Consider the following 27,339-nt stretch of genomic DNA (forward strand, 5'->3'; position numbering starts at 1 on the left):
CTGCTGGCTCCAGGTTTTCAAGCCACCCTCAGTGAGCCCCCTTCCTCAGTGAATCTATCATCTCACCACCACTGCCACCAGCTGCTATTGTTCCTCATCCTCATCCTCATCCTTGCTACCATTTGCTTGCCTAACAGGCAGAGAGCCAATGAGCAACTAGGGAGTGGCATCTACTGCTCCGCCTAGGGAGTGGCATCAGGAAAACTAGGGAGTGGCATCTACTGCTGTTGTCTAGGTCAGAGCAAAAGGCAAAAGAGCAAGCATGTTGCAATGAAGAGGAGAAGCAACTCCAGAGGACTCTTCTCGGTGGGCCCCTAGCTGCTGTGTGGGCCTTCGGCAGATGTCCAGCCATGCCAACCCTTGAAACTAACCCTGCATACCATTCTTCACACTGTCGTGGCAGCTGCACTAGTAGAATGGCGCCTGCCCAATTCCTTTTCAAGCAGATACCATGACACTATGGTAAAATATATGAACCAAGCCCTACTTCAGGTTGCTGGGATAATACAGGCTTAGGAGGCCATATTTTGCCTTTGTAGTTAAACCAGTCTCAGAACCATGTAACAGATGTGGATCAGTTCCTTAGGCGGGCCCTGAGAAGTTGAAGAGCTGTGGATAGATAAGAAGTAGGGGCTCATTAACAGTCCTATATATTTTAGGCCTTTGGGGGAGAAAATATTAAATGGCAAGGCAAAGGATCTCAAGGAGATTTGCACTTGGCTTCAGATAATGGGGTGAGCACAGGAGGCCAAGTGACTTCAGAAACCCTAGCTACAGTGCCTCATTTCAAAAACATACAGTTCGAGTATCCCACTGCGACTATTATAGTGAGACAATAAAGTTGAATAAACTAAGATCTAAACCCGCGTATTTATGATTTAGGGGTCACAAAGGGGGTGACATCATTATACAATCAAAGCACTGCTTTATGTGACTTACATGCTAAAGCCTCTCTATTAAAACAAAGAAGAAAAAAGCTTCCTGCTACAACAGCTCTAAGACAAGAGCATTTTTTTTATCGAGGAAAATGAGCTTATGCAATACACACAATGAACCCCCAAACCCCACCACAAACCCATTACTCAGTGCAGCTTTGCTCAATGCTGCCAGACTTTTAATGACTCTGCAATGTACAAACAGAATTTCTGCATCTCCTTTACCCAAAAAATCCATAAGCCATCCCTGCAGTCAGAGTTTACACAACCCGATGACATCATCTTCAATTTGAAACCCTCCTGTGGTTTCCCACTGTTTCTTCCACCATTTTTCTTACATGGAGATGCTCCTGCCGACCCCCCCACCCCACCCACAAACTTCCCGGGCTGATATGGAAAGTCTGAACAGAGGCTGTAATTGGAGTCTGCTTAACGTGGTTACAGTTTTCGATGTGATTTGGAATCCAGCTCATGAACGCAGCTACAGCTTCTGTTCAGACCTTCCCTATCAGCAGTGCAGGGAGGCTGGGGTATGTAGGGCATGTGAGTCCCTACGTCCTTTCCATGATTAGAATTTTGAAGAGGGTTTTATATTAACTATGTATTTTTTAAAAAATCCTGAACATTCTATCACATGGTAGAGCCAGACTGGCAAGCCTTTCCAGATGTTCGTCTTTGACCAGGGTCAACATGAAGGGTAGGTATGCTCAGGCACCTGCTGAGGGCTCACGACCCAGCAGGGGCCCACTGACAAGAGCCCCCTGGAGCAGCTCCTCCTCTTCACCATTGCAACCTCTTGTTCACCTGCCTCTCGTTCTGGCCCAGACAGCAGTGCAGGTGAGGAGGAGCAGCAGCAGTTGCCCCAGCCTACGTGCTCCCTGGCTCTCTGCCTGTCAAGCAAGCAAGGGGGAATGATGAGAAAGAGAATGAGGAACAATTGCAGCTGGTGACAATGGTGGTGAGAAGGTGGACTCATTGGGGGAAGGGGGCACTGATGGTGTCTTGTCCAAGGGCCCTCAAAAACCTGGAGCTGGCACTGTTCCTGACCATTGGTTTGATGGGAATTGAAGTCCAATATCTAGAGTGCCACAGTGTCCCCAGACCTGCTTTAGGATGGCCACAAAATGGAACCTGAGATAAAGATATGCTGGCAAAGGTGCAAACTGTGCAGTTAGTGGCGATACGTGGAGCAAGAATAGATTTCCTTTAGTTCCTCTCAACGTAAGTTGAAGTGCTAACTTACACTCTTGCTGTGAAACCTGAAGCACTGCACCATTGAACTAAGAGAAAATCCTTTGCGCTGAGTGATCCAGACTTCCCCAAGGGGAGTTCGTGTGTGTACACAGATGACCTGCAATTTCCAAGGATTTTTTTCAATCTACAAGCTCTCCCTCCACACTCCATCATAACTGTTGGGTATTTTGCAAGCTATATGTATTAAAAAGCTGATTCTTCACTTCTGTCTCATTGTCATCATACGATAGACGTGAACTACAGGAGGTGGCTCAAGGCAGCTCTGTATGTGGAGTGCAGAGAGCCATCTCACCTGCTCCAATAACCCCCTCCACCTGCTTGTATGGAACTTGCTACTTGGAGCAAAGGAGATGTCTAAGAACATAAGATGAGACCAAAGGTCTATCTAGTCCAACATGGTGGCCAACCAGCTGCCTGTTGGAAGCCAAAAAGTGGGACACAAAAGCAATAGGACCCTCCTATTCATGTTTCCCTGCAACTGGCATTTTGAGGTATACTATCTCTTATACTGGGAGTAATATATAGCCTTCATGACAAGAAGCCATTTATAGGCCTATCCTCCATGAGTTTGACTAATCCCATTTAGAGCCATCCAGATTGGTGGTCATCAATACACCTTGTAGCAGAAAATTCCGTAGTTTAACTATGCGCTGTGTGAAGTACTCCCTTTTGTCTGTCCTAAATCTCCCGCCATTTACTGTAACTCGATTGGATTGTCTTGGGTTCTAGTATTATGAGGGAGAAAATCTTTCCCTTATCCACTTTCTCCATACTATGCATACTTTTACATACCTCCATCATTCCCTTCTTTACTTGCCCTTTTTCTAAGTTAAAAAGCCTCAGATTTTGTAACTTTTTCTCACAGGGAGGCTGCTACAGTCCCTTCATCATTTTGGTTGTCCGTTTCTGCACCTTTCTCAGATCTACAAGATCCTTTTTGAAGTGTGATGATTAAACTGTACATAGTGTTTTAAGTGTGGTTGCACTATAGAGTTATATAATGGCATGATGATATCGGCAGTTTTATTTTCGATCCTTTCCTAATGACCCATAACATAGAATTTGCTTTTTTCATAGAAGCCGCAGACTGGGTTGACATTTTCACTAAGCTATCCACGACAATCCCAAGATCTCTTTCCTGGTCAGTCATGATAAGTATCCAAACAAACAAACAAACTCCTATCATACATATGAAACTAATAACCCATTACCTAATGGGCAAAAAGAAGATACAAACTTACATAATGGTCATATTTAGGAGTCTGTCAAATGACATGCAGTTATCAACATTAAAACATAGTGATACAGGATGGATTCATATTTACTTTTTTCATCAACGTGCTGACTACTTTCCCCAGCATATCTCACAGAAGTGTGGCAGCAGAGGCATAAAGCCAACCATTTCTGAAACCAGATTCTGTATGATCTCTTCCATGAGAGAGAACAAAAAATGTAATTACTCTGCTCAAATATTTTCTTTCATGACATGAATTGCCCAAAAACATGTAATTATTCTGCTTAAGTATGGCTAGATTTGCTTATCACAGCTGTGGGCTAGCTTCTGAGTTGAGAACAGAATTTCGAAGTCGCCTTGTGTCGCCTATGCTTTGGCCAAAAACTCATTCCTTCCCTCTCAGAGCAGAATGAAGGGGGGGGGGGGAAACCACCAGCCACTTCCTGCCACTACTATTGCCAATTCAACATTCTGCTTTGCAGTACCATCTCACTTACCTTGTTTATAATGTTTAACATATATGATCATGAACACACACGGCTGATGTGAGCCAAAAGGGGACTGTGATATTGCTACAAAAAGCTGGCTCTTGCAGCAATCCTATTTTTGTAAAAGATCTGGATAGTTCAAATAAGGCTCAGGCATAAAGCCAAATTTGCATTATGCCAAGCAGCTGAAGTTTGCCCATCTACTTTCCAAAGATTCATTTCTTTTGGCAGAAAGCCATTTGAAAGTGAATGACGGCTCTTTCTGAAACTTTTACTTTGTTCACTTAAGATGAGAACAGCAAGGTAGAAGAGAACTGGAGGATAAAAAGGGGACATGCTTATAAATGAGCTGTGTAAAAGATTAAATCCCTGCACATATTAGAGCCTTGGTTATGGACTGGTTTAGCTGTTCTATTTTTAAGCCTTCTGTTCTGCAACAGGAAGCTATCATTAAAGTTTCCCTTTGCAGAGTGCTTTCACAGCAAAATATTGTAACGTTTCCGAAATTACACTCATTTAGTTTCTTGCCGTGGTGGAAGAAGGGAGACCACAAACACACACACAAATGAGGTTTATAACTCAAACTGGCACTCTTGAATATGGGTCTGCTTGTAACCCCAAAGCAATTTGGGACAGTCTTCAACTGAGGCTAACCATAGGGAAAAAAATTACAATATCGCATATATGCAAGTCGGCATTTATGGGAAGAAGCAGTGAAACATTATCATTCAGAAGAATGACTAGTGTTGCATCCAATTGACCGAGGAACATTTTAAAGGGATCTAAGACAGCACACGAATCAGCGCATCTCGTGTTTGGAAAGATCTAAAGAAGACAATTTGTGATCTCGTTTGTCCTTACCTTTTAAATCCATTTCTAGCTTTCTATTTGATATGGTTTTATGTTTTTACTAATTATAAGCCACTTTGGATTCTTCTTTGAAGACAAGTAGTGTAACAATGTTTTAACATAAATACAAAATTCAATATTTCCTCCACCTGTTTTTAGGCTATACTCTGGATCCACCACTACTTGCACTTTAAGTTCTACCCTCCTTCTAATGTCCAAGAGGAAGCATTCAACTTTTTTCCTGGCAGTATACAAAGTACTGCTAGGCTAGCACTGTCTTTTTGAAATGGAAGACTCACTCAAGACACCAAGAAGCAGACAAATGTGCTGAAAATCCTTAAACACGTTGGCTCTGTTCACCTTCAAATTTATCTCAGGTCAGCTTCCTCACATCAGCTCATGTTCTGATTCGACAACTCTTTGTTTCTGCTAAAAATATATTCTGATGTCAGTGGAAACCATGCTGACATGCACACTATGCAAATCACTTGCTTCCACACATTACTGCAATCTAATACCTTGGATATGTGCAAGGTTACTGCTCTCTCTAGGTGTGTTCCAGGATTTGGGTTAACACTGAGCAAGTTTCATTTGTTCTTTAAGAGGCATGTGTGAGAGCTGGTGCACATAAAATGCAGCTTCATAGCAATGCTTCAAGTTGCTCCCTCCGGCAGCTGTTTCCACAGCGCTCCACATGCAGAGAGAGATCAAACAGTTTTCTCCATACCATTGCTAGGGATGGTTGAAAAATTGGCACTGTCAAGTTTCTCTCTCTCTTCCCAATGGATTTATCTGATCCATAGCTCCCAGGACAGAATGTGGACATGGATGTGATTTTCAATTGGAAATCTATACAGTTCCAAGCTTGCAATGTTTTCCATGAAACAAAACAAAGCATATCCATTAACATGTGCACATTTGAAAACTGTGCAAAGAAAATTACTAAAATGTGCACAAACTTGCTTAAGTGAATGGGTGGATACATACATTTAAAAATGCACACAAAAGTGCATATGAATTTCTGTGAAGGAAAATATCTATAAGAACCATCGGTGGAGAAACAAGAACCTCAGTGTGGTCAAGCATGCCAGAGCTACCCATCCCTAATAAAAACTTTTCTTTGCAGAAACAGTGGAGAAAGCCTGCCAGTTCATGGCTAGTGTGTACAAATGGCTTGTTGCATGGAGGAAACCATCCTGGGATGTACGTATATGAAGGGCAGTACACAAGTACCTTAAACAAACAAACAAGGAAGCAATGTTAAAATGGACTCTACTTGACAGCTGTATCATTTGGACAGACATTCTATTGAGGAAACGAACTTGAATTTATTCACACATCCAAACTGACTGGTATATCATCCCCCTCCACAAAGTACTTATCAGCACAGTCTGAAATCCACCATTGTGTTTCTTGAAGTTGAAGTGAGACACAAGCAGAACTGGAACTCACAATTTCCTGGCTCTGTGTCCTAATCACCTTCTGTGACACAAAACGGCTGAAGCAGGGAAAGCTACCCGCAAGATTAATTTATGTCTATGTATCATATTATGGAACATCGTTGCGTGACCTGATCCTGCTTCGAAAGACGTAGTTGGGGGAATGATCTAATTAAGGCTGCTAAGCAAAACGCAATGGCTCAAATCCTATGTCTTCCAAACCACAGAAGAATTCTCTTTAAAAATACTTTCCTTTCAGTCAGCAGCCTCTTCATGCCATCTCCTCCCTCCTCTTTCCCTTTGCTCAAACAACCTCCTTCAGGAGGACAAAGTCATTCTGTGCTTCAGAGCCAAGAGTCCTTCAAAGATTATCTAACGTCAATGTTTTAGAGCAGTTTCACATCAGACAAATCCTCTCGTTTATTGTTTAATACCATATAGAAGTTCTGCCTTTACTGGTATTCTTGTTGGGATGAACCCTTATGGCAACTGAGTCTCCACATGGCAGTAATTCAGTACCTTCAAGCCTAAAATACACATAAGTGTCTGTGATAGCCATCGTCAAGGGATTGTGCAAAAGCCAAGAGGTGGCCTCCAAGTTTCAGAATTTAAGGGGTTTTACCACAAGTCCTGTGCCTCCCCTGCCTCCTTTTATGTACACTTTAGCTTTGTCAACTGAACAGGACAGAGCTCTTCCTGCAAGGCAGTAAAGCGGGAGCATCAAATGTTCCTAGGAAGGTTTACAATTCCTGCAAATATTCCTAATAAAATGTGTTACAGAGTCCAGGAAGATGAATTTCCTTTAAGCTTCTTGTTTCTGTGTATGAAATACTATGCACCCAGTATGCATGCTATCATCTATGAAGAGTGTACATGCATGAGAAGTCCCAGTTGGTGCTATCTTCCAATGGCCTTTATATGTAGCAAAATAATTACCACATACAAGAGTGTACACACAGATCATACAGACTATTTCCTACAAAGAAATGATACAGCTTTGTGTGTCATCTGGTACAGCACTATCACCAACTTTCTGGTAAACTGCACTTTTTTCCAGTGCAAATTCTAGGGCTTAAAAACCCTTGAAAGAAAAACCCAAAGTTTATGCACACAACAATGCTCTAAAATATATCCAGGCTTAATGCTGAACATAGCAATTGGCAGATCCATTTTGCAGGGATACTTTGGTTTGGACCTATTTTGAAGTCCAGGCAAGATTGTTAGATTCCAAAGTTCACCCAGAAAGTTGGCACACATCCTCTAGTGCTCATCTCAGAGAATATATATATATATATATATATATATATATATATATATATATGGGTTCAAGCAGAGCAACCCCCCTTTTAAAACAGATGCCTATCCTCAACCATAAACTTAATTTCTAGACACACAATCTGCCTATTTCCTTTAGACCAACCTTTCCAACTTTGGGTTGGACCAACTCTAAATAATCCCAGTCATCACTCCCAATGGTGTGGGATGATGGGACTTGCAATCCAACAATATCTAGGGCCCTGACTGGGAAACATGCTTTAGACCCTTTCCTCTTCTCCCGGTATGGAAAGTGCATAGAAAACAAGCCAGGTTCTTGATGAACCTTGCCAGTGAAGGCACGCACTTTTTGCAGAGCTAATTTTTGTGATTGGTTCCCATCTTAACATGCTGAACAAGTAACATCAAAACACTAGCTAACTTTACTGTACACAGGCTTGTTTCTATTCCAAAGGAAACAAGACTCAATCAAATGGGACACACCCACCAGCCATTCTTAGCAATGACAAATTGCAAGAGAAGCAGCAGCAAAAAGCATGTGCGCCTTTCAAGGGACTATGTCCCAGAAAGCTATTCACCTCGACTCTGCTGCCTGTTGACCATCCCTCCCAGTGTCCATCGCCGGTCCAGGCGCCTCAGGTGAGCCTTGCGTCTCTTAGAAACTATTTTGGAAAATGGATGAAAACATAAAAACGGAAATAAAGAAAAATAAAAGGTGATGGATGAACAGAGAACAAAAGAAACCCAACCAAAAACATGATAATTACGAGGACTGATCTTGTGTTAGCAAGGATGAGATGGAATAATACAATGGGGTTAGTTTACAAGTTGTACCAAATGGCTTTACTATTTGTGGCTCAGGCACATAAAACAGGATTTTCCACAACACACTTAGTGGACATCAATCATACTAAATAACAAAGGATGCTGTTCGGTGCCCTGAAGGGACTGCTGCAGGCCTCCATTCCCAAGTTAGAGGAAAGTATTCTGGTAGGATCTAGAAGTGGAAGGATGTGTGTGGCTTGTGAGTACAGACAATGTTTATAATTTCAAGTTTCACCATTTCTCTCAAAGAAACGTATTAGCATATTATAGAAGTGGTGCTTTGAATTCTAAATAAAGTTTCTCAGGATGTTTATATAAATATACACCACAAGTGCATTCCAACATGGTTGTTAATTCCCATTTGTGGATATGAATGTTTTAGTTCTTGGGCAAGAGCAGCAACATACACAATGCCATGCCTTCTCACAAAGACTGAGGGGGACCATACTATTGTATACAACTGTTTTGGAACAGCATCCTCTGTGCCCAGCTATTTATGGCTCTGATGATGAAATAAATATGATGGAATAAGACAATAAAGTAGTTTAAGGTGAAATACTCTAGTAGGAGAGGATGCATTGAATTAGCACTAACCAAAATAGTGCAGTGAAAACCAATACCTTTGCAGATAAGCTATATGGAGGATTTTATAGCATTATTAGATAAAAAGGACTTGTAAGCTAGTACAAATCCAGAATAATAATGTAATACAGTATTTGCATTGAATTATACATGTATACACATCAGGGAGAATGGGGTTTAAAATGAAGGGAGAGTTCCAGAGACAGGATACACACACTCTCACTCGCCCCTCTTCTATCAGAAATTTAAGAGAAAAGTGGGTAGGGAAAGACACTCAGATACTATGATTAGCCTTTTATGAAAGAACATGGATGCATGATTACATATGTATCACAAGCACCATAGATCAAATGATGCTAGAAAACCTACATCACCAGTATTATATAGAATGAGCGTTTCTGTAGAATATTTTTTATTATGCTTTAGAGCTGGAGTGGGAAACTTGTGGCCCTCCAGATGTTTTGGCCTACAACTCCCATCAGCCCTAGGCAACATAGCCAGTGGTGAGGGATCATGGGAGTTGCAGGCCAAAAGTCTGGGAGGGTCACAGGTTGCCCACCTGTGCTTTAGTTATGTAGCAACAATTATAAAGAATGAACATTACTTCTATAGACCCTAAGAAGTAATGAGAGGCTTGCCAGATGTCTAATCAAGACAGCCCTGGATGGCGTTAACAATGCTTTAATCTTCTAATCGTGTCTTTTAATGAATGCCCACCACTGGTTTCCTAAATAGACGTTGTTCTGTTCTTTAGCACAGGTATACTCATTCTCATAGGATGCCAGTGGTGTTTTTCCCCCCTCATAATCTCTTACACAGAACAATCCCCCCCCCCCCAAACTGCCCCCAGCATTCTTACCTTCCCCTCCTTTGGACATGTTAATTTCAGAATCATCTCTAATTCCACTTTGGGATTCCAGGTATGTGGCAGGGACCCAGCCTTGCTCTTCTGATGTGCTTACAAACCACCAACCTGCAAGGATAAGCAGAGAAAAGTCATCTTTATATATATATATACACACACACACACACACTCGCCAAACAATTTCCAGTTCTTCAGAACAAGGATTTTACCACATCTTGGAATAAAACTAACAAAATAATATAGAAGCAAGAAGGATGTGTAACAAAATGTTGCAGTGTATCCCCACCCATTAAGAGGACCACTCTAGTTGCTCAGGAACAGGAGCCTTCTAGTCCTTTGTAGTCCTCATTGGTTTGTGCATGGGGTGGAGGCATTTCTTGTATCTTTCCCATCTAATTGATCCAAAGTTGTCTTACAACATATATCAAGTCCTCTGTTAGACCATATTGGTGGCAGTGCTGGTATTTTACGAACAGATTACATAGTATCTTAAATTGCCTACCACTCGTTCAGTTATATTTTCCAAAGGTTTCAGATGATGAAAACCATCATTAAACCAGATTTAGCCAATGCCACTTTTGGCTGTTTTAAAATGAATACAGTATATGAAGGCATTTACAATGTATGAAACCTACACTATAAACATACTTCATTAAAAGTTCCCTTTTAGGCTGAAATTAACACTTTGCAGAAGGTTAGATAACCCCTGCTTTTTGATATTTTTTAGTTTATGGGGTTACCAAAAGCTGTAATTGATCTCAAAACTATACAAGTTCTCACTGAAGCAAGCAAACAAACTTCCATCAAACATATCCGTTTAAATTAAATTCCTGGTCTTTCTTCTCAAAGCCTCTGTGTTAAGTGCAGACTACATGCTTTTACTATTAGCTATTTTTCTCTGCTTCTCCCAGCCAGTAAAGACTGAGGGAAAGCCAGATGGATCAGCAAGTGAAGTTTGCAGGACTGGGAGATGGAAGGCAGGGGAAGTTTGAGCAAGAGCTGAACCTTCTACCCATGCCCTTAAATTTATTAACTACATTAAATAACAAACAACAAGAAGAAGTAATAGCAATAGTAGTTAACATCGCTTTCTTCCACTCTGTTGATAAGTTGCTTTTAAAAGATTAAATGGAAGTGACATCTTTAATCTTAGAGTTTGGCAGCTGAAATGTGGGAAGCGGAGAGATGAGAAATCAGGCTGGGATGGAGTTGCTGGAAGGAAAGTGAGGAGGGAAAAAGAATTGAAAGAGTTGTGTAGAAGGGAACTATACACACATAGTCTGTAGATGTAGTTTTCTGGCAGCGAAGGGGGACAGTGCTTACATTTCTAAAGTGATAAGGGTGTATGCCTTTTTGTCTATGGTTTGCCTCGCTGCTTTTGTTATCTGGAGCAATCTACTTATATGCACTTTTAATCCCGATTTTCTGCTTATAATACACTGAAGTCTGGATTGTGCCGGCCCCACCATGGTTCAACAAGTCACATTGCTGGACTGACCCCCATCCAATCACGCCCTATTTTATTCTGCAAAGTGTTGGAGGCAATGGTCTGGCTCCCCCAAGTCACATCACAGTCTAATTCTTCAAATGAAAATGCTCAAGATCAAAATCAATGGTCATGTGTGTGCATCAAAGTTAAATACCCAAAGATCCCAAGCCAATTGTAACAAAAGGCACGACTAAATAGTTCAATAATTGTTTCAAAAGGAATAAAAAATAAGATGAAGCACCACAAATTACACCACAGCCATTGCTAGCACCATTTCATCCTGAGCCCCAAATGGCAGAGATTTCCATTTTCTGGCCCAAGAGAGATTTGGAAAACTTTGCTTCATAGTATTCCCAGTCAGAGAATTTAAATTTAGTTACACTTTCACACAGCAGGAGGGAGATTCTCCCGACATGACGTTCACCCATGGCAGCTAGCTGCACTAAATAATAATAAAAAGAAAACCAATGGAGCCAAATCATTTTGAAAAGGGGTTCGTGTAGATAGCCTGCTGCTGAAAATGAGGAATTGTTAATGGCAGGGAAGGAGAGGAGGCACACTCAACATGCATTTGTAATTATGGCACAAAAGTAAACAGACCAGAAGCTGATACACATCTGATCCTAATTAGAAACGGTCCTATGAATTCTTCTTCAGAAGTAAACGTTAGCCTGAATGGAAAGGCCTGCACTATAAAGTTAACACTCTAGTAAAAACCATGAACTTTGAAGCATTTCATTTCACCCTGAACTTTGGTTTTGTGCACTACTATTCCACAGAACTGAAAAGCTGGAAAAGACCTAAAGGCCATTTTCAACTCAGATCAAAGCAAACGCATATAGCTTAAACAGCCAAGCCAAACCAAGCTGTTCCATACCCATCTCATGGAAGACAAAGTGCTTCAGAGTCAAAGCAAACCTGACCCATAGGAAAATTCCTTCTCAGCACTAAATAAATTGTCTAGCCCATATAGGATTAATTTGGCAATCTGGGGTGGGGGGTGTCAATGGTCTGGTTCAGCACCGAGAATAGAGGTGGGCAACATCTGGCCCTGGAGCTGCATGGTGATCCTCAGCCTAATTTCAAAAGCCCATTGCATGCAATCAGTTCAAATCTCTAGCAAGAGCAATCTTTCCATGGCAGCCCAATAGGTGGGAAGAAGAGGGAGGGAAACAGAGAGAAAAAGGGAGTGGTGGAAAGAGAAAGAAAGAAAGAAAGAAAGAAAGAAAGAAAGAAAGAAAGAAAGAAAGAAAGAAAGGTGGCAGACAGAAAAAAGGGATGACCCACACTCACTTATGATTCTGGCCCTGCCCACTGTTGGCTTCCACACCACCAACTGCTGACAGGCAGCCCATGGAGGGCTGCCTGTCAGAAAAAGGGTTGCCCACCCCAATCTCGTACAATAATTAAAACACACACACACAACAGAACACCTCACCACCATATCATATTTTGCCCCCGTCAGGGCTGGCTCTGCCATGCAGAAGAACCAGTGACTTGCTTCAGGTGGCACTACTTGAAGACGGGGGCAAAAAACAGATGAAGTCAGTTATTAGCATCTGAATTGTATAGCAAGATTCCTTTTAGTGTTGGCCCTGGCAAAAAAAAAAGTTTAAAGCCCCATTGGCTCTGCCCAACCTTCTTCTTATTTTCCATTCATCTAGGGATGTCAGAGGAATCAGTTTGGCGGGTAGGGCTCAATGAGCTTTTAATGGTTTGGCCCCTCAGACTTCGGTCTGTTCTCTGCTGTGGAACCTGACTCGGTCTGCAGCAAGTTGGGCCACTTACCGGATTTTCTTTGTTTTTTAAATTGCCATTGAATTTTACAGCTGATTTTTTTTTTTTTTTTTTTTTTTTGCAAATTTGAGCAATTTGCTCAAATTATGGCTGCAATTTTTGTGCAATTCTCTACATACACACATGCAAAACATTCCAGATGCTTGGGGGAAACCTGCAGCTTGGCCCAAAAATGCAAATTAGGCACGCTGCAAAACTCCACCAAACCCAAAAGGGCTAGATTTCCCAGCAACAGAGACTCCTACTTCCATCAGGAGTGCCATTCTAATTCCACACAGTTTCAACGTAGGATCACCTGTTCTCATTGACTTTGCCATCACATCTCTACCCATTAGCGCACTGTTTGTCAGGATCTCAGCTTGTATCTGAAGTGGGCCTGTATGTAAGAGGTACAAGCTAAATTGAAGGAGTGTATTATTATCCGTAATTGAATCTCTATGGGATGTTGGAGTTTCTTTCACATAGCAATTCCACTGTTGGCCTCTGCCTGTTCTCCCTTCACAAACTTGCTAACTTCTCTCCCCAGCAAACTGAGAAATGTTCTTAAGATTTAAATGCTTCATAGGGTTAAATAACCTTTAATTACATTTCTTCAACCATTGGGGTTGCAGCAGGAACAATTCATCGACACCTGTATCTTAAAGTACATCTTAAGATAAACACAACAGCAACATGAGGGGGATACCATGAGCACACACTTCACAAGAAAGACAAACTCTAAAATCTGAACCAGAAAATATACACTTTCCCATGTTAATAAAAAGCATCCATTCCAGTATTTTGCTGGGACCTTTGATAAGTCACCCTTACAGCCAGACTACACATTACATTAAAGACATAGTAAACAGATCTCTCTCTCTCTCTCTCTCTCTCTCTCTCTCTCTCTCACACACACACACACACACACACACACACACACACACACACAGGATTCTGTTTTTTCTTGGGTCAACTACAACATTGAGAAAAAGTCCCCAATGGTGACAATGGGGGCTGCTGCTGCTGCTGCTGCTTTTTTGAAGCCCCACAGCTGTGCAGGGGATTGCTGTTAAAATCACTGCTGGGGAGAGAAGTATTAAACTTCCCATCCCTGAAGTTGTGGGAAAGGAAAAAAAAGGAAAAAGACACAGCTGCTCACTATGTCTTGAAAGGAATGTGTATTCTGGCAGTAAGTGCACCCATTAGTGTGTCAACTTTAGCTTTAGAAATTGAAAAAAACCCTCTATATATCCATATCCCAAAAGTGAGGTGTAGGTAAGGGCTGCTGGTTTATCCCAGGTGCCTCATCCCGTTCTCCACTTTGATCACACAGTTTGATCGTACAGCCTGCTTCACTTAGAAATGGTGCAAGCTGTGGGAACCAGTGGTCTGCAAGTAGAGATGAGGACAAAGCATGGGCTGATGAGCAATCATGGAAGCCGGCTCTCCCAACTACTGCCTGCTGCTGCTACACCACCAGGAGAAAGAAGATGGAAAGGATAGATTGCTACAAAGGAGGAGAACGAAGAGGAGGAGGAGGACCACCACTCACTCTGCATTTTTATTCTTACAAGTAAAACACAAAAACCTAGAGGGGGGAAGAGAAGGTGCTACTGCTCCTAGTGTTTGCTGACATGGCAGTAGGGTAGTGGGACTAGCAAGGTGGCTAACCATACCAATTGCAGACACCAGGCTTTCCAATAGATGTGCAAGTGTTACTGTTCTTCATTATCTTTGTACAGATTTGGGGGTCTGGAGCTTGAGCGTAGCAGAGGAAATGGTAAAGGTGAGATTTCCAGAATGGAAAGTGGGATCTTGGAATATACCTTAGGACCCAATCTCTTTGCAGAAACTGATATGAATGCATGGAATCTGAGCATGGTTCCATTTAGCAGGGAACTCGTTTGCCTACTCAGAAGAGTAGCACTCCTTTTCAGTTACATGGAATAAATGGTTCACATCTAACCAACGGTAATTGGTGGTAAGATAACATACAATTCAGTTCAATTTCTCCAACTAGAGTACCACTCTCGTTGCTGCTTGAGAACTTCAGATTGGTTCAGTGTGAATGGGTGTAACTTGTGCAAATAGTCAAACCACTTAGAAGTCAAGTTTCTTACCCAAATGCACCAAGAAGAAGAAGAAGAAGAAGAAGAAGAAGAAGAAGAAGAAGAAGAAGAAGAAGAAAGATGACACAATTCAATATCTCAAACAAATAGGGAAACTGCCAAACTCCCTACAGCAACACAGAATGCTATAGACCCACTGAACTATTTTGTTAAGTTTTGAAAAAATGCTCACATATCAAGCCAAGTTTCCTTTATGAAATGACAGTGGAAGTCTAATGCTTGGGATGGGATGTTAGGAAGCAAATGCATGTGTAACTGATTAAATACAACATCAGTTTTTTTCCAAACTATGTTAAAAATAAATGTTGAGGCCTGTAATAGAAAATATAATTTGAACTTCATGGCTATAATCCTGTAAACCGTTAAGACATAAGTAGGTCTCATGAGAGCCAAATTGATCTTATGCACACAACAGGGCACAAAAATCCAGCCTAACTGGTCAACACTCATCTGTCGTAACAGGTTAAAATGCCTAGCTGCAAAGGTGAAGAGGACACACAGGCAGTATTTACAGACAAGGCACTTGCTATGTACTTGGGACAAACAAAAGGCACTCTTACTGAAGCTGTGAAATTCCACCCATTATTTTGAACAGACTGTTTGGAACAAACAAGGTTTCCAGTTGCAAGGAGTTCAACAGTACATGAGCAAAGAATGTGCTGAAAAAGCATCTTTAGGGTCCATCTCTGTCTGTCTTGGAAGTGTAGTCTGGAAACTGATGCTGCATCTTTCATGTTTTTTATATGATGAGATGCTGAATTCTGGAACTTGTGCAGTAGTGGCTAACCATCTTGATAAGTAGGCACAAGACAAATTCAGAAGGAGGAAAGGAAGTCTGCTACCTGAATGCTTTTGACAAGTTATGTACAAGCCTGTACATCTTTGCCTCTAGTGCACCAAGATGAGAAATGATCAGAAATGCAGATGGGAGCAGCAGAGAAAAGTGTAGCATGGTCGACCCCATATTCAGGACCACAGCTATCCCACACCCTGTCCTGTCTAAGTGTGCCACAAACTCACATTGTCTGTGCACCCATGTTACAGACTGGCCACCTATAATCCAGTGGCTATGCTTGGACCATACTCTGAATCATCTGCTTACTAAACCTCCCTTACAGAAAGAGTCTCAAAAGAAGAAATATTAGGACAGCTGCCTTTGCCTCCATCTTAGGCAATTTGTCTAGACTTTAAGCAAAATTGCTTAGCCAAGAGCTACATAGAGGGAGTCAAGGCTGCAATATTATAAACTAGTATTTCCACCCACTTCCTGCAATCCCTCTATCCTAGATACTTTCCCCAGGAGACTTCACTTTCAAAAACTACAATGAAACAATATATTTATGTGTCTGATCTCCCATCCCACCCTACGTCCGCCACTCCTTCATTACTCTGTGCCGGAGTTGAGCACAATCCATTATTAAAACTATTCTGCAGCAACATCTGCAGGGAATTATATGAAGTTCTCCCTGCAAGCTGCCAAGACATATTAGATGGACTCTTGTTCATACACCATTGGTAACACTACACAAGATAATATGCCTTGCAGTACCATCTCACTCCATTCTTCAAATGGCATCAGAGTTTGAGAACTAAGCTGATGACATGTCCTTGCCACCACAACCATTTTCTTAAATTAATTATCAGTGGGTTTAAAATCAAGTTTGGAGAACAGAATCCAGATTTATATGTGTTCAAAGTGTAAAATCAACTTTGTCTTCAGAATGTGCTGAGCCTGCTCTAGCAGCCCACCCTAGCCATTCAGCTAGCTTGTCTGTAGACATTAAAACAATTTAGCTAACTAGTTTGCTCACATAAATGCAATGCCTTAAAACATCCGAAGCTATAGATGTGTGAAGAACTGGATAGTCATCTAGTCCAACCATCCTCATGTACAAAGAAAGAAGGGGGGTGAGGAGAAGGACTTCCAAAACAGAATGAAAAATAGGCCACTGCCCAAAAGATTACAGCATTCCCCAAATAAAGAGCAGTAGTGTGTACTATGGCCTGAAAAGGTTTAGAAAAACAACTAAGAATCACACAGATGAACCATGCCACAAACTACAAAAGAATTCAGGGTCATCAGCCAATCTGGCCTGGGGAAACATTCCTTCTTAAAACATGGTGCTCAGTCAATTCTAAAAATGTAAAAACAAAGCCCATCTGTTGAGCCTCACCCAAGAAAAAGCTCTCTTAGCACAAGTCCAATGCACTTGACTGTCTGGGGTATCTGACATTCATTATTCTACACCAATGTAATGAACATAATGTTTTCCATTTTAGAGGCATTAAGAAAATGCACCAAATTCCAGAATACAATCCATACAAACAACATAATGGATGTTCCTTGTGCATAACAGCATTCCTCCACAACCACCTAAAGAACACTTAGGATTGGTCCAGAATTTTTGGAAGGCTTGACTGGGAGGCTTTTCTGTACAATATAGAAAAGTTATTCCTTTGCACTTTGTGTAATGGATTAGAAGCAGCCATCAGATCAGTTCAAAATGTACAGGCAACTCAACTTTTTACTAGCCAGCAACTGATTATCTAAACCATTCCAGTTCTCATTGGCTTTTTATACCATTGACCATAGTATTTTCTTGGATCGACTATGTGGGCTGAGCACTGGAGGCTCAGAGGTTCCAGTCTTACCTGCAAAGTTGATTAGAGAGAGTAACACTGGGTGACCATTCATTGGCCCTTTAGTAATTGAGCCATGGGGTTCCACGGGGTATGTTGCTCAACATCTATATGAAGCTACTCAGAGCAGTTATTATGGGATTTGGAGTCAAGTGCCATCAGTATACTGATGACACACAACTCTCTGTGACATCTGAATTAGGTGAGGCTGTGCAAGTGCCTAGATTCAGTAATATGCTGGATGAGGGTCAATGAACTGAAGCTGAATCCTGGCAAAACCTGTTGGTGAGTGGTTCCCAAGTCTGTGAGATAGACTCATTGCCTGTTCTGGATGGGATTGCACTTCCCTTGAAAGATCAGGTTCGTAGTCTGGGGCTACTTCTAGATCCATCATTGTTGATGGAGACCCAAGGAGCCATGGCAGCTCAGTTTGAAGGTTTGGAGGTAAGTGAAGCATGAATGACTAAAGCTAAGTCCATGTTCTTCAGATAAAGAGGCATATCAGCCAAACTGATGAAAGGCACTCCTACAAACCACCTGCTCATTCAATGGGAATGCAACCCCATCCAGAACAGGTTCAAATACCTTAAATAGATCCCTAGTGGTCTTGACTAACAGTACCTCCAGCTTGTCTGAATTAAGTTTCAATTTGTTAATCCCCATCCTTTGTTAATTCTTGAACTCATTCCAGACCCTTGGTTGATCATTTCCATTCCCATCTTGGGATCAGACAATGGGCCATTTGTATACTGGTGAAATACCAGCCCAATCAGAATTACTGGTGGAAATTCCCACCACTGTAAGAGTAAGGATAATTTATTTTTATTTCAATTTATTTATTCAGTTTTAGCCTGAGTTTCCATATACATATGGAAAGGTTATATTTCTGCATCTTTAACTTAGATGAATGTCTAAATATAGCCACTTTTAAACACTTTTTAAAGTGCACAGACTTTTCCATGCAATCACAAACTGTTTCTTTCTGCCCCAGTCCACCTCCCATTCCCTTGCCACTGTCCTATCCATAGTTCTATTTGACTAGTGTTATTATGAAAGACTCTGCTAGCACAGGCCACTCCAGTATAAACAGAAGCCACACTTTCCCCCCTTTTTTTGAAAAATACTGGTACAAAAAGGATAAGCCGGCTGCAGGAAGAACTTGGCAAGGGAGAACACAATCCATGAATCATCATGCGGAGGAGGGAGAGAATTTCCGCCTTTCTTCAACAAGAATATTCAACTTTTCAAATACTTAAAGCCATGGCTTGTCATGACATACAAACCCAAACAGGGTGGCTTGTTGCCATGGTTAACAAGCCACCCTAGAACCCCACTGCAACCCATGGGTTCTAGGTGGCTTGTTACTCATAGCAACAGAGTCCCTCCCATTCAGTGCAGTGACCAGCCACAGCTTTAATATTCACAATGGCAGCTGGCACACTGCAACCCACTGTGGCTTTAAGCCACAGTGGCTGCTGGTGATTGTGTGAATCAAGTCATTCTCTTTCAGTCATCTCTTTCAGTCATTCCATTTTAACATTTTTGGAATGTAATACCTTTGGGACATAGCTCAGTTGTAGAGCACATGCTTTCCATGCAGAAAGTCCAGGGTTCAGTCCCTGGCATCTCCAGTTAAAATCTGCTTAGGTAGCCGGGTGTGTGAAAGGCCCTGAGGAACTACTACCGGACAGAGAAATTGTACTAAGCCAGAGGTGAGGACAAAGTAAGAAATTATATGAAGCTCCTTATCATTAGGCAGAGTGTTGGTCCATCTACCCCAGTACTGCATTCTCTGACTGGCAACAGCTCCTTCAAAGTGACTTGTCCTAGCTTCCTGCATCTCCACACCTTTAGAATTTGTGCCAAATTATACTGCCCGGTACAACCTGCCCGGTCCTCATTATAATCACTTCATTCAGTCCCATCAGATAGGAGGAAAAGAGATGCTCGGTAGCCATCCATGAAGAGTGGTTTTGTGGATTTGTGGATTTCTGGATCCTACTAATTCAGAACCAAGACTGCCCCATTCTGCAAAGCCTCTCCCCTTCCATCTGCATTTTGTTTCTTGGCCATGCTAGACTGTGATGGAAACTTGAAAACAGGCACTCTGTCTAGATAGAAATAGATGTCACTATACAGGTTGGGCAGATTTCATAAGTGTACTGCAGCAAGTGCCCAGTGCGCGCACGCACACACACACACACGCACACCACTCTAAGGAGAGGAGAAACCACTCTAAGCAACTACTCAGTCAGAAAACAAACAAACAGTCTCAGTACCCTTAACTAATGCAAGTTGATGTTACCTGGGTTGGGTGCTGCCGGAGCTACCAGCATACAGAAGATTGAACTAACTCCCAGTTCTGATGTAAGTATAAGTCATCCCACACATGACAGGTGACACTGGTGCTCCCTGGATACATATATTTTAAAAGTTTTTGTTGCAGCTACATGCTCACTCAGTTTTAAATTCCCTTCTTCCAAGCAAGCTTATCTATGCCTAAACCAGCAGAAAAAAGGGAATTACTTCATATTTTAAGAGTTAATTTTCTATCATTCAATGTTCAGATAACCACAAAACAAATCTTCCAGGATAAGTCTTATTTTTGCAACCTTGACAGACAGGGTCACAATAAGAGATGCCCATTTCTTCAGACGTGTCCATAAATCCCATCCCCAAACATGCAAGGAATTAAAACTCTCAGGCTTTCCAAGGCTCTTGAGATGAGCAAAATCTGAATCCGTTCTCTTGAAATGAACTGCATTCCAAAGAGACCAAGTCAAACAGCAAATGGTGTAATAGAAACTGGGGGGCAGGAGGGGGGAGGGAGAGAAAGAAAAAACGTGTGTGTTTTAGTCATGAAGGAAATATCCCTTCAGTCCTGACAAATCACAGAAGTACCATTATGATGGCATGCAATCCTTTGTGTGCAAACTGTCTGCAGTCATTTAGCCCATAAGTGGTGAATTTTGTACAATATGCCTCAGAACAGTAGAGCCATTCACCGGAAGTGACTGGCAAGAAAACACTGTACATGCCCTTGTGGGTTTGCCAGCAAGCTTTTACTAGGCAACACATACTTTGAAAGATGCTTTTCTGTTACTCATGGAAAAGTTTCCCACAACTCAAGTGAGAGGACGTTCTTCAGTTTGGCGCAATTTTTAGTTTGGCCACATCAAAAAAAGTGTGAGACATGGATGACAAAGCAGCTCAGTATACCTTCCTGCACCGGACAACTAAGAACTTTCAACTGCATCAGAATGATAAAAAGAACCATCACATATCCTTAAAAAAAAAAAAAAAGTTTCTTTCCCTCATGTTTGTGGAGGAAGCCAGAAAACATGCATGAAATTTCTAGTAAAGGCTTTCAACCAAGGATTAAATGGCATTTTTTTTCTGATCAGAGGGTAAGGCTTAATTCCTTACAGCCGCTACTCTTCACAGTCCGCACAGCATTGCCTCTCAGATTGTTTATACCAAACTGCCAGCAATTCACCAAACAGGAACACATGCATAACACAACATGAACACATGAAAGCTGGTTCATTAACATTACTCCATAGGGGAAGCAGTAACAGTACTATCCGACCCCAATTTCTCCACTTGGCTAAAAAAATCAAGGGACCACTGTTAATTAGCCACTCCTGACAGACAATCTGTTTTTCCCCCTTCAGTGCCATATTACCATTTCAAAATTGTTTTCAATGCATCCATTAAGGCAGAGGAGATCTATCTGCCCACACACCCACTCTGTGAACAAGGCTGCCTTAAGAGTTCACAGATGGAGCAAGCTGATTTTCCACATGGAAAAGTGAGTCCCTAGGTGAAGCTTGAGAAAAACACATCCCACAGTTGAGAAGAGAAAGTTAGCCCTGTAGCAGTACTTTCATCTTTTGCTCTGCTTACCAAGCATACAGAGAGGCAAAGTACAAGCTTATTTACATTCACAGGATTAACCTTAAGAGGAAAGAGAGAGAGAGAGAGAACCAACTGAAACCAATATGAGCTAGCCAGCAGGTATCTAGTTTAACAAGGAAGGTGAGACTCAAGTTCAAATCCCATCTCTATCACAGGCTTACTGGGTTGTCACTTGATAAGTCACTTTTATTCCTTGCTCAACATTTAGCTAGCCAAGGGGGGTAATTCAGATAGAGGGCCATTTATGCCACTCTGGGCACATTTTTTTGTAGGAAAGTGAGTAAAAAATGCAGTTTGATCATTATGAATTCTGTTAGTGTATCAAAAAGCATATAAAAATTATTTTAAGGAGATTCAATACAGGCATCCATAATAATTACAAAATCATGAATGACTTCTTAATATGAGGAAAAGGTAGCAGACATGTCAGCTCAAGGTTGCTTAACATTAAACGCGGCAGGGAACCCAGGAAATGGCACCACAAATGTTTACTGTGCAACTGATATCCAGGCAATGCTACAGTATAATCCTACACACTATAATCCAAGTAGCAACCACATCTAAACCCAACGATTTAGTGATGTGCAGCTGTACAGCAATTAACATAAAAGCTACATAATGTCAACAGCACTATTTGATATAATTTTGCATCCCAAATGCTTCTACCAAGCACTGGGAAGCACCATTTCACTAGAAAGGAGAACAGAACACAGCCTACCAAACTGCCGGCGCCACTTTCTGAAGCATCCAGGTGTTCCTTGAATATCCCCCATCCACAGACAGCTTCTGTCCTATGGCTATTCTTGGCTAGTGAGCTCCGAAAAAATGATGGAAGCAGTTGACACACTTTTCAGTCTGACCAAGCTAAACCTGCTTAATCGGGGGCTGGTTGGTTTTTGTTTGTTTTTTTGCTTTCCCTCCAGTGTCCGTGAGGCTTCTCTCCCCAGTCCTATTCAAACATCATCCCTGGCTTTGAAGCCACGCCTGGAGGAACGGAAACAACAGTCAACCCTCTGGAACATGTTTCCTATAAACGAGTAGCCTGCAGAACAGCCAGCACATCTAGCAAACTGCCAATTAGCCAAATACATTGCACAGAGAGAGAGAGAGAGAGAGAGAGAGCGAAGGAGTAGGAGATGGCCGCTCCCAAAAGCAACTCAGGAATCTGAATCCACAATTCCTGCAACTGCTTCCAAGAGCATTCTATTTTTTATTTTTTTTAGCCTGAAGATTGTAGCTGGTAGAACACACCAATCAAAACACACCCTTACAGAGCACCTACAGATATGTCGAGGAAGAGTGCACAACTCAGCTGTAGATTAGGACATGGACTCAGTTCAAAAGCATACCTTTGTACTATGCAGACATGATTGCTACTACCCAGCTTAAGAAATCCTTCTTCTGCACTTACTCCCCCATACAGCAACCACAGGATACATAGTTTAGGGTGCTATACTATGAGCAGCTTACTCTGTTATCAGCAACATTCACTCACTCATTTATTCCTGACAATGCATACAAAATACATCTTAAAAAGCTGCATTCTAACTGTTTATTATGATTTCTATTTAAAATCTCCACTGCAATGGCAGTGTGGTCCTTTCAGCTGTGAACTGGCGGTGTTGCTCTGGTCAGTGACTGTGGCCTCAGCTAGACCTACCAGTATCTCGCGATATTGTTATCCTGAGATCTCCCCCTCTGTTTACACATGGTGTGCAACAACCTCAGAGGGAGAGGATGTTGTGCCCGCCATTTTGTTTTGTGTTTTGTTAAAGGAGAAGAGCGCACAAACGCTTGTGTGCTCAAAGGTAAGTTTTTTATTTTAAATAATTTTTCCTGCTCCCCCACCCCACCCCTATGGGCACAGAGAGTAACCGCGAGGAGCCGTGACAAACCGTGACATCCGCACACACATTCCATGGTCTCGGGATCAGTTGGAGACCGTGGAAAACGCAGGCTCAAAGGGTAGGGCAAGATCCAGGGAAACACAGGGATGATCCTGGGGATCGCCCTGTCTAGCTATGGCCTGTGTGTAATCTGGCCTCTCCAACTCCAGTGGCAGTCCACCACAGCCACCATTATTAGTTCATAATAGCTGTGGTGAAATTGATAGAAGTGGTCCTCTGATCTCTGGGTAGGTGGTCCAGGTATCATACTTGGCAATGGGCAGTCCTGTATTTGAAGAGATATCAGTGGATAGTCTTCAATTTGAAGGTGCCCACTCAATGTCCAGTTTAAAGATAAAATAACTATAAGAAGGGAAAGCAGGGGCCTTGAAGTTGTCCATCAACACTTAATACCTAGATAGCAGATGAACAGGCACACAGGTCACTTAGTCAGTCTTCCCCATTATGGTGAAAAGTATAGTATTTAGCTCAGTGGTAGAGCATCTGCTTTGTATGCACAAGGCCCCAGGTTCAATCCCCGGCATCTCCAGGTAGGGCAAGTAAAGGAATCCTGCCTGAAACCCTGGAGAGCTGCTGCCAGTCAGTGTTGACAATACTGGGCTAGATGGACCAATGGTCTGACTCAATATAAGGCAGCCTCTTATGTCCCTTCCTATTTAAATTATAGAAATTATTTCTAAAATTGCACCTTTATATAAAGATGAGTATATGCAAATGTTACGCAAATCGGTGCACACTTTATTGGGCAACGAATGTCTTCTATCTGGGCAATGTGTAAGTGGAGCAAGTCCAGAGAAACTGATGAAACTGATAGGAGGAAGTCTCTCAAGTTTCACCTTTGCTATAAATATACATATAAAATGAAATAAAAAGTGGGAGCACAGGAGACAACTAGTTGCTGCCAGAACTGAAAAGGGTCGTTTTCCTCCTTGCATGGGTTAGATAAAGAGCAGTCGCCAATAAACAGGAATAGACATAGTGTAGCATTCGTTTCAAGTATCTTCTTTGGTGTCTCAAAGCACCCTCCCAGCTAAGCAATTAGAAGCCTTTGGCAAACATTTCGGTTCAATTTTTGTCAGAAAGCCAGCGTGGATATTCAAACAACTATTATTTAAACACTCCAGTGTTCCTGTCACCTCTGGCCTCAGGACAGCCCTGGCAGAAAGGAATCCTAGCAGATTTTCTGGCAGAAATCTGTTAACCCTAGTCTCCTTTTGTTAAGGTTAGTGCGACAAATTAATGAAATGAGGCATAGGGATGCTGTCACTCTCAATTTCAAGGAGCAGCAGAGAAAAGATGAATATATTACCATGGGGCTTTAGCCATTTCAATTAGGAATAAATCATCTGTAAAACAAGAAGCGAAGTTACATATTTTGAGGAGGTCATGAATTCAATAGAGATTTTACTGCCTTATGATTGTCTTGGGTTTTTATATGGATTTTTATGTTGGTAGTTGCCTCGGGAGGGCTTCGGCCCTGAAAAACAGCCTAGAAATACTTTAAATAAATAATAAGAAATCCTGAATACAGTAAACATGCAAGGGGAGGGAGTGCTTCATACCCGCTCCTCTCCCTCAATGTGTTTTATTGGCCTCTACTCTTAGAGCGTGACAGTCTGAAGCAGAGAGCCTCCTCTACCTGTGGAGATTCTCCACATGAATCAGAATGCTGGTTAATCGCCATTCTGGATCACGTGAACAGCCCCCATGGATAGAGAAGGCAACAAAATGCAGCAACGATGGATCCCTCCCCTTGTATAATTATACTATTCAGGTTTAGAATGTCGGAATAGGGCTTCTATATCCCTCCAAATTGCTCAGGAAGCTATGGAATAAGCAAAACACATTTAGAAGCAAGGTGCAGAGGACAGCTACTTTATTTCTGACAAGAGCTGAATCTCTGCATAGATAGCACACTATAGCAGCCTTCTCCAACCAGATATTCTCTAGATGGTTTGGACTACAGCTTCCAGTATTCCTGATCATTGACTATGATGGGATGGGGCTGATGGGAATTGAAGTCCAAAGCATCTTGAAAGCACTAGGTTGGGGAAGGCTACAGTATATTTTGTGTTCTCTCTCCCTCTTTCTCTCTTTCACCTTACTTTGTAGTTATCCATTTTGAGTCATTTAACAGAATATAGGTCAGCTTTCTTCAACCTGGTGTCCTTCAGATATGTTGTAGTGCAACAAATGTGTTGCTTTCCAGATGTGCTGTAGTCCAACACATTTGAGGAGTATCAGGTTGGAGAAGGCTGGTATAGATCAGGCTTTCCCAACATGGTGCCCTCCAAGTGATCGGACTTCAATTCCAGCCAGCATGGCCAGTGATCAGGAATTCTGGGAGTTGGTCTCCAGGTGCTTTGGATTACACCAGGTTGGAGGAAGGCTGGTATAGATCAATGTCCAACTCATTTAAGTCCCATAAACCAACTATGAATTAGACATCAAGTTTAAGCAGCTGATGTGTTCTGGAGGATATACCCTTTGTTGCTCATACAAGATTAGTGTACACAATGGGGTATGAGAGAGCTGGCCATCTTCTAGAACTGACTGAAACACTCCTGACATTCTCTGTATAACTTATCCACTCAGAAAACTTTTAAAAAGGGGGAAAAAACCAAGTTTGTCATATCTTTTATGACACAGCAGACTCAAAGCTCGCTTCTGAAAAAATAACAACTGTGAATCCCAAATTAACCACTGGAGACAATTTTCTAGTGACCTAGCTTAAACAGAAATCTAGCCACATACACGTGGCTGCATAGAAATGTTGGGGGAGATGAAATACACCTTGTTCATCAGGAAATATCAAAAGGTCATTTGAGTCCAGATGCAATGCTCTCGCTAACACCCCCCCCCAAAAAAAAACCCTATAGTGCAGTGAAAGGGACGGGGTAGAGGCAAAAAGAGAAGTAGGGGCAAAAACCAGTGGGAAATCATTAAGATGGGGATTTGAGCAAGCCTTGAAATAGTTACTGGTATGTTTAGAAAAATAGCTCTGCAGTGAAAGTTCTCTGTTGCCATGATTCTCTTGGATATGTGTAACAATACAATTTTAATAAGACCAAAGAGAAACCAGATTATTAGTACATAACTGAAAATGGCTCCAAATCTATTAAAGGGTGGCCTCCGCTTGCTTACTTCATTGGGTGTGGGGGAACAGGATTAGTCAATGGAAAAAAGGTCAGAACACTACAGATGGTGGGCCAGAGAGGTGCAAGATTCATTTCTCTGGGCCAGCTAGACTGTGGCCAAATGGCATGGAACACGAGTGTGGGAGAGACTTCCCTGCTCCTCACAGAAGAGAAAGGCCATTAAGATTTCCTTTGCATTTCCCAAACTTTCCTCAAATAAAGATCCTTCTGTTGTCTGGTACCACAACTAAACCCTCCTCCTCATTAACTGAGGAGTTCCCAAATTCTTACCTGAAATATACAGTTCAGAGTTTGAGTTTTCTAGAAAAGTCCTAAAAAGGTCACATGAGTCAATTAATGTGATTAAATTATCATGGAGAGATGTGAGCTGAATGTATGTTCCCATGATGAATGGGCCATGTGAGCACAACTCAAAACAAACCCCACATTTACCATGTTGAATGCTCAATCCATTTCAACAGCTTTGTAGCAGGACAGACAGTCTGGACTAAGTTGCAAGTTGTGCTCAACCCCATAGGTGTTCCATCCACATTTCTTATCCCACTAATTGAGTTCTGTAAGCTGGCCTTTAACCCA

The 27,339-nt window shown here is 41.8% G+C and overlaps 1 protein-coding gene across 9 annotated transcripts in view; it reads right to left on the reverse strand.

Annotated features, from left to right (window-relative positions):
* The window catches only part of SH3PXD2A (SH3 and PX domains 2A), a 272,178-nt gene that overhangs the window by 20,933 nt on the left and 223,906 nt on the right, over window positions 1-27,339 (reverse strand). For 6 of the 9 annotated variants that reach the window (XM_063132600.1, XM_063132599.1, XM_063132602.1 and 3 more), the window contains 2 exons: window positions 9,741-9,854; window positions 8,053-8,136 (listed from right to left, as the gene is read on the reverse strand). In XM_063132600.1, the coding sequence (XP_062988670.1) occupies window positions 8,053-8,136; window positions 9,741-9,854 (198 nt within the window). Of the gene's footprint in view, window positions 1-8,052; window positions 8,137-9,740; window positions 9,855-22,416; window positions 22,596-27,339 lie in introns of those variants that run through there. The other 3 variants (XM_063132601.1, XM_063132603.1, XM_063132607.1) reach the window with 2 other exon arrangements.

Source organism: Elgaria multicarinata, chromosome 8 (genome assembly GCF_023053635.1).
Source record: "Elgaria multicarinata webbii isolate HBS135686 ecotype San Diego chromosome 8, rElgMul1.1.pri, whole genome shotgun sequence".
NCBI classification, from domain to species: domain Eukaryota; kingdom Metazoa; phylum Chordata; class Lepidosauria; order Squamata; family Anguidae; genus Elgaria; species Elgaria multicarinata.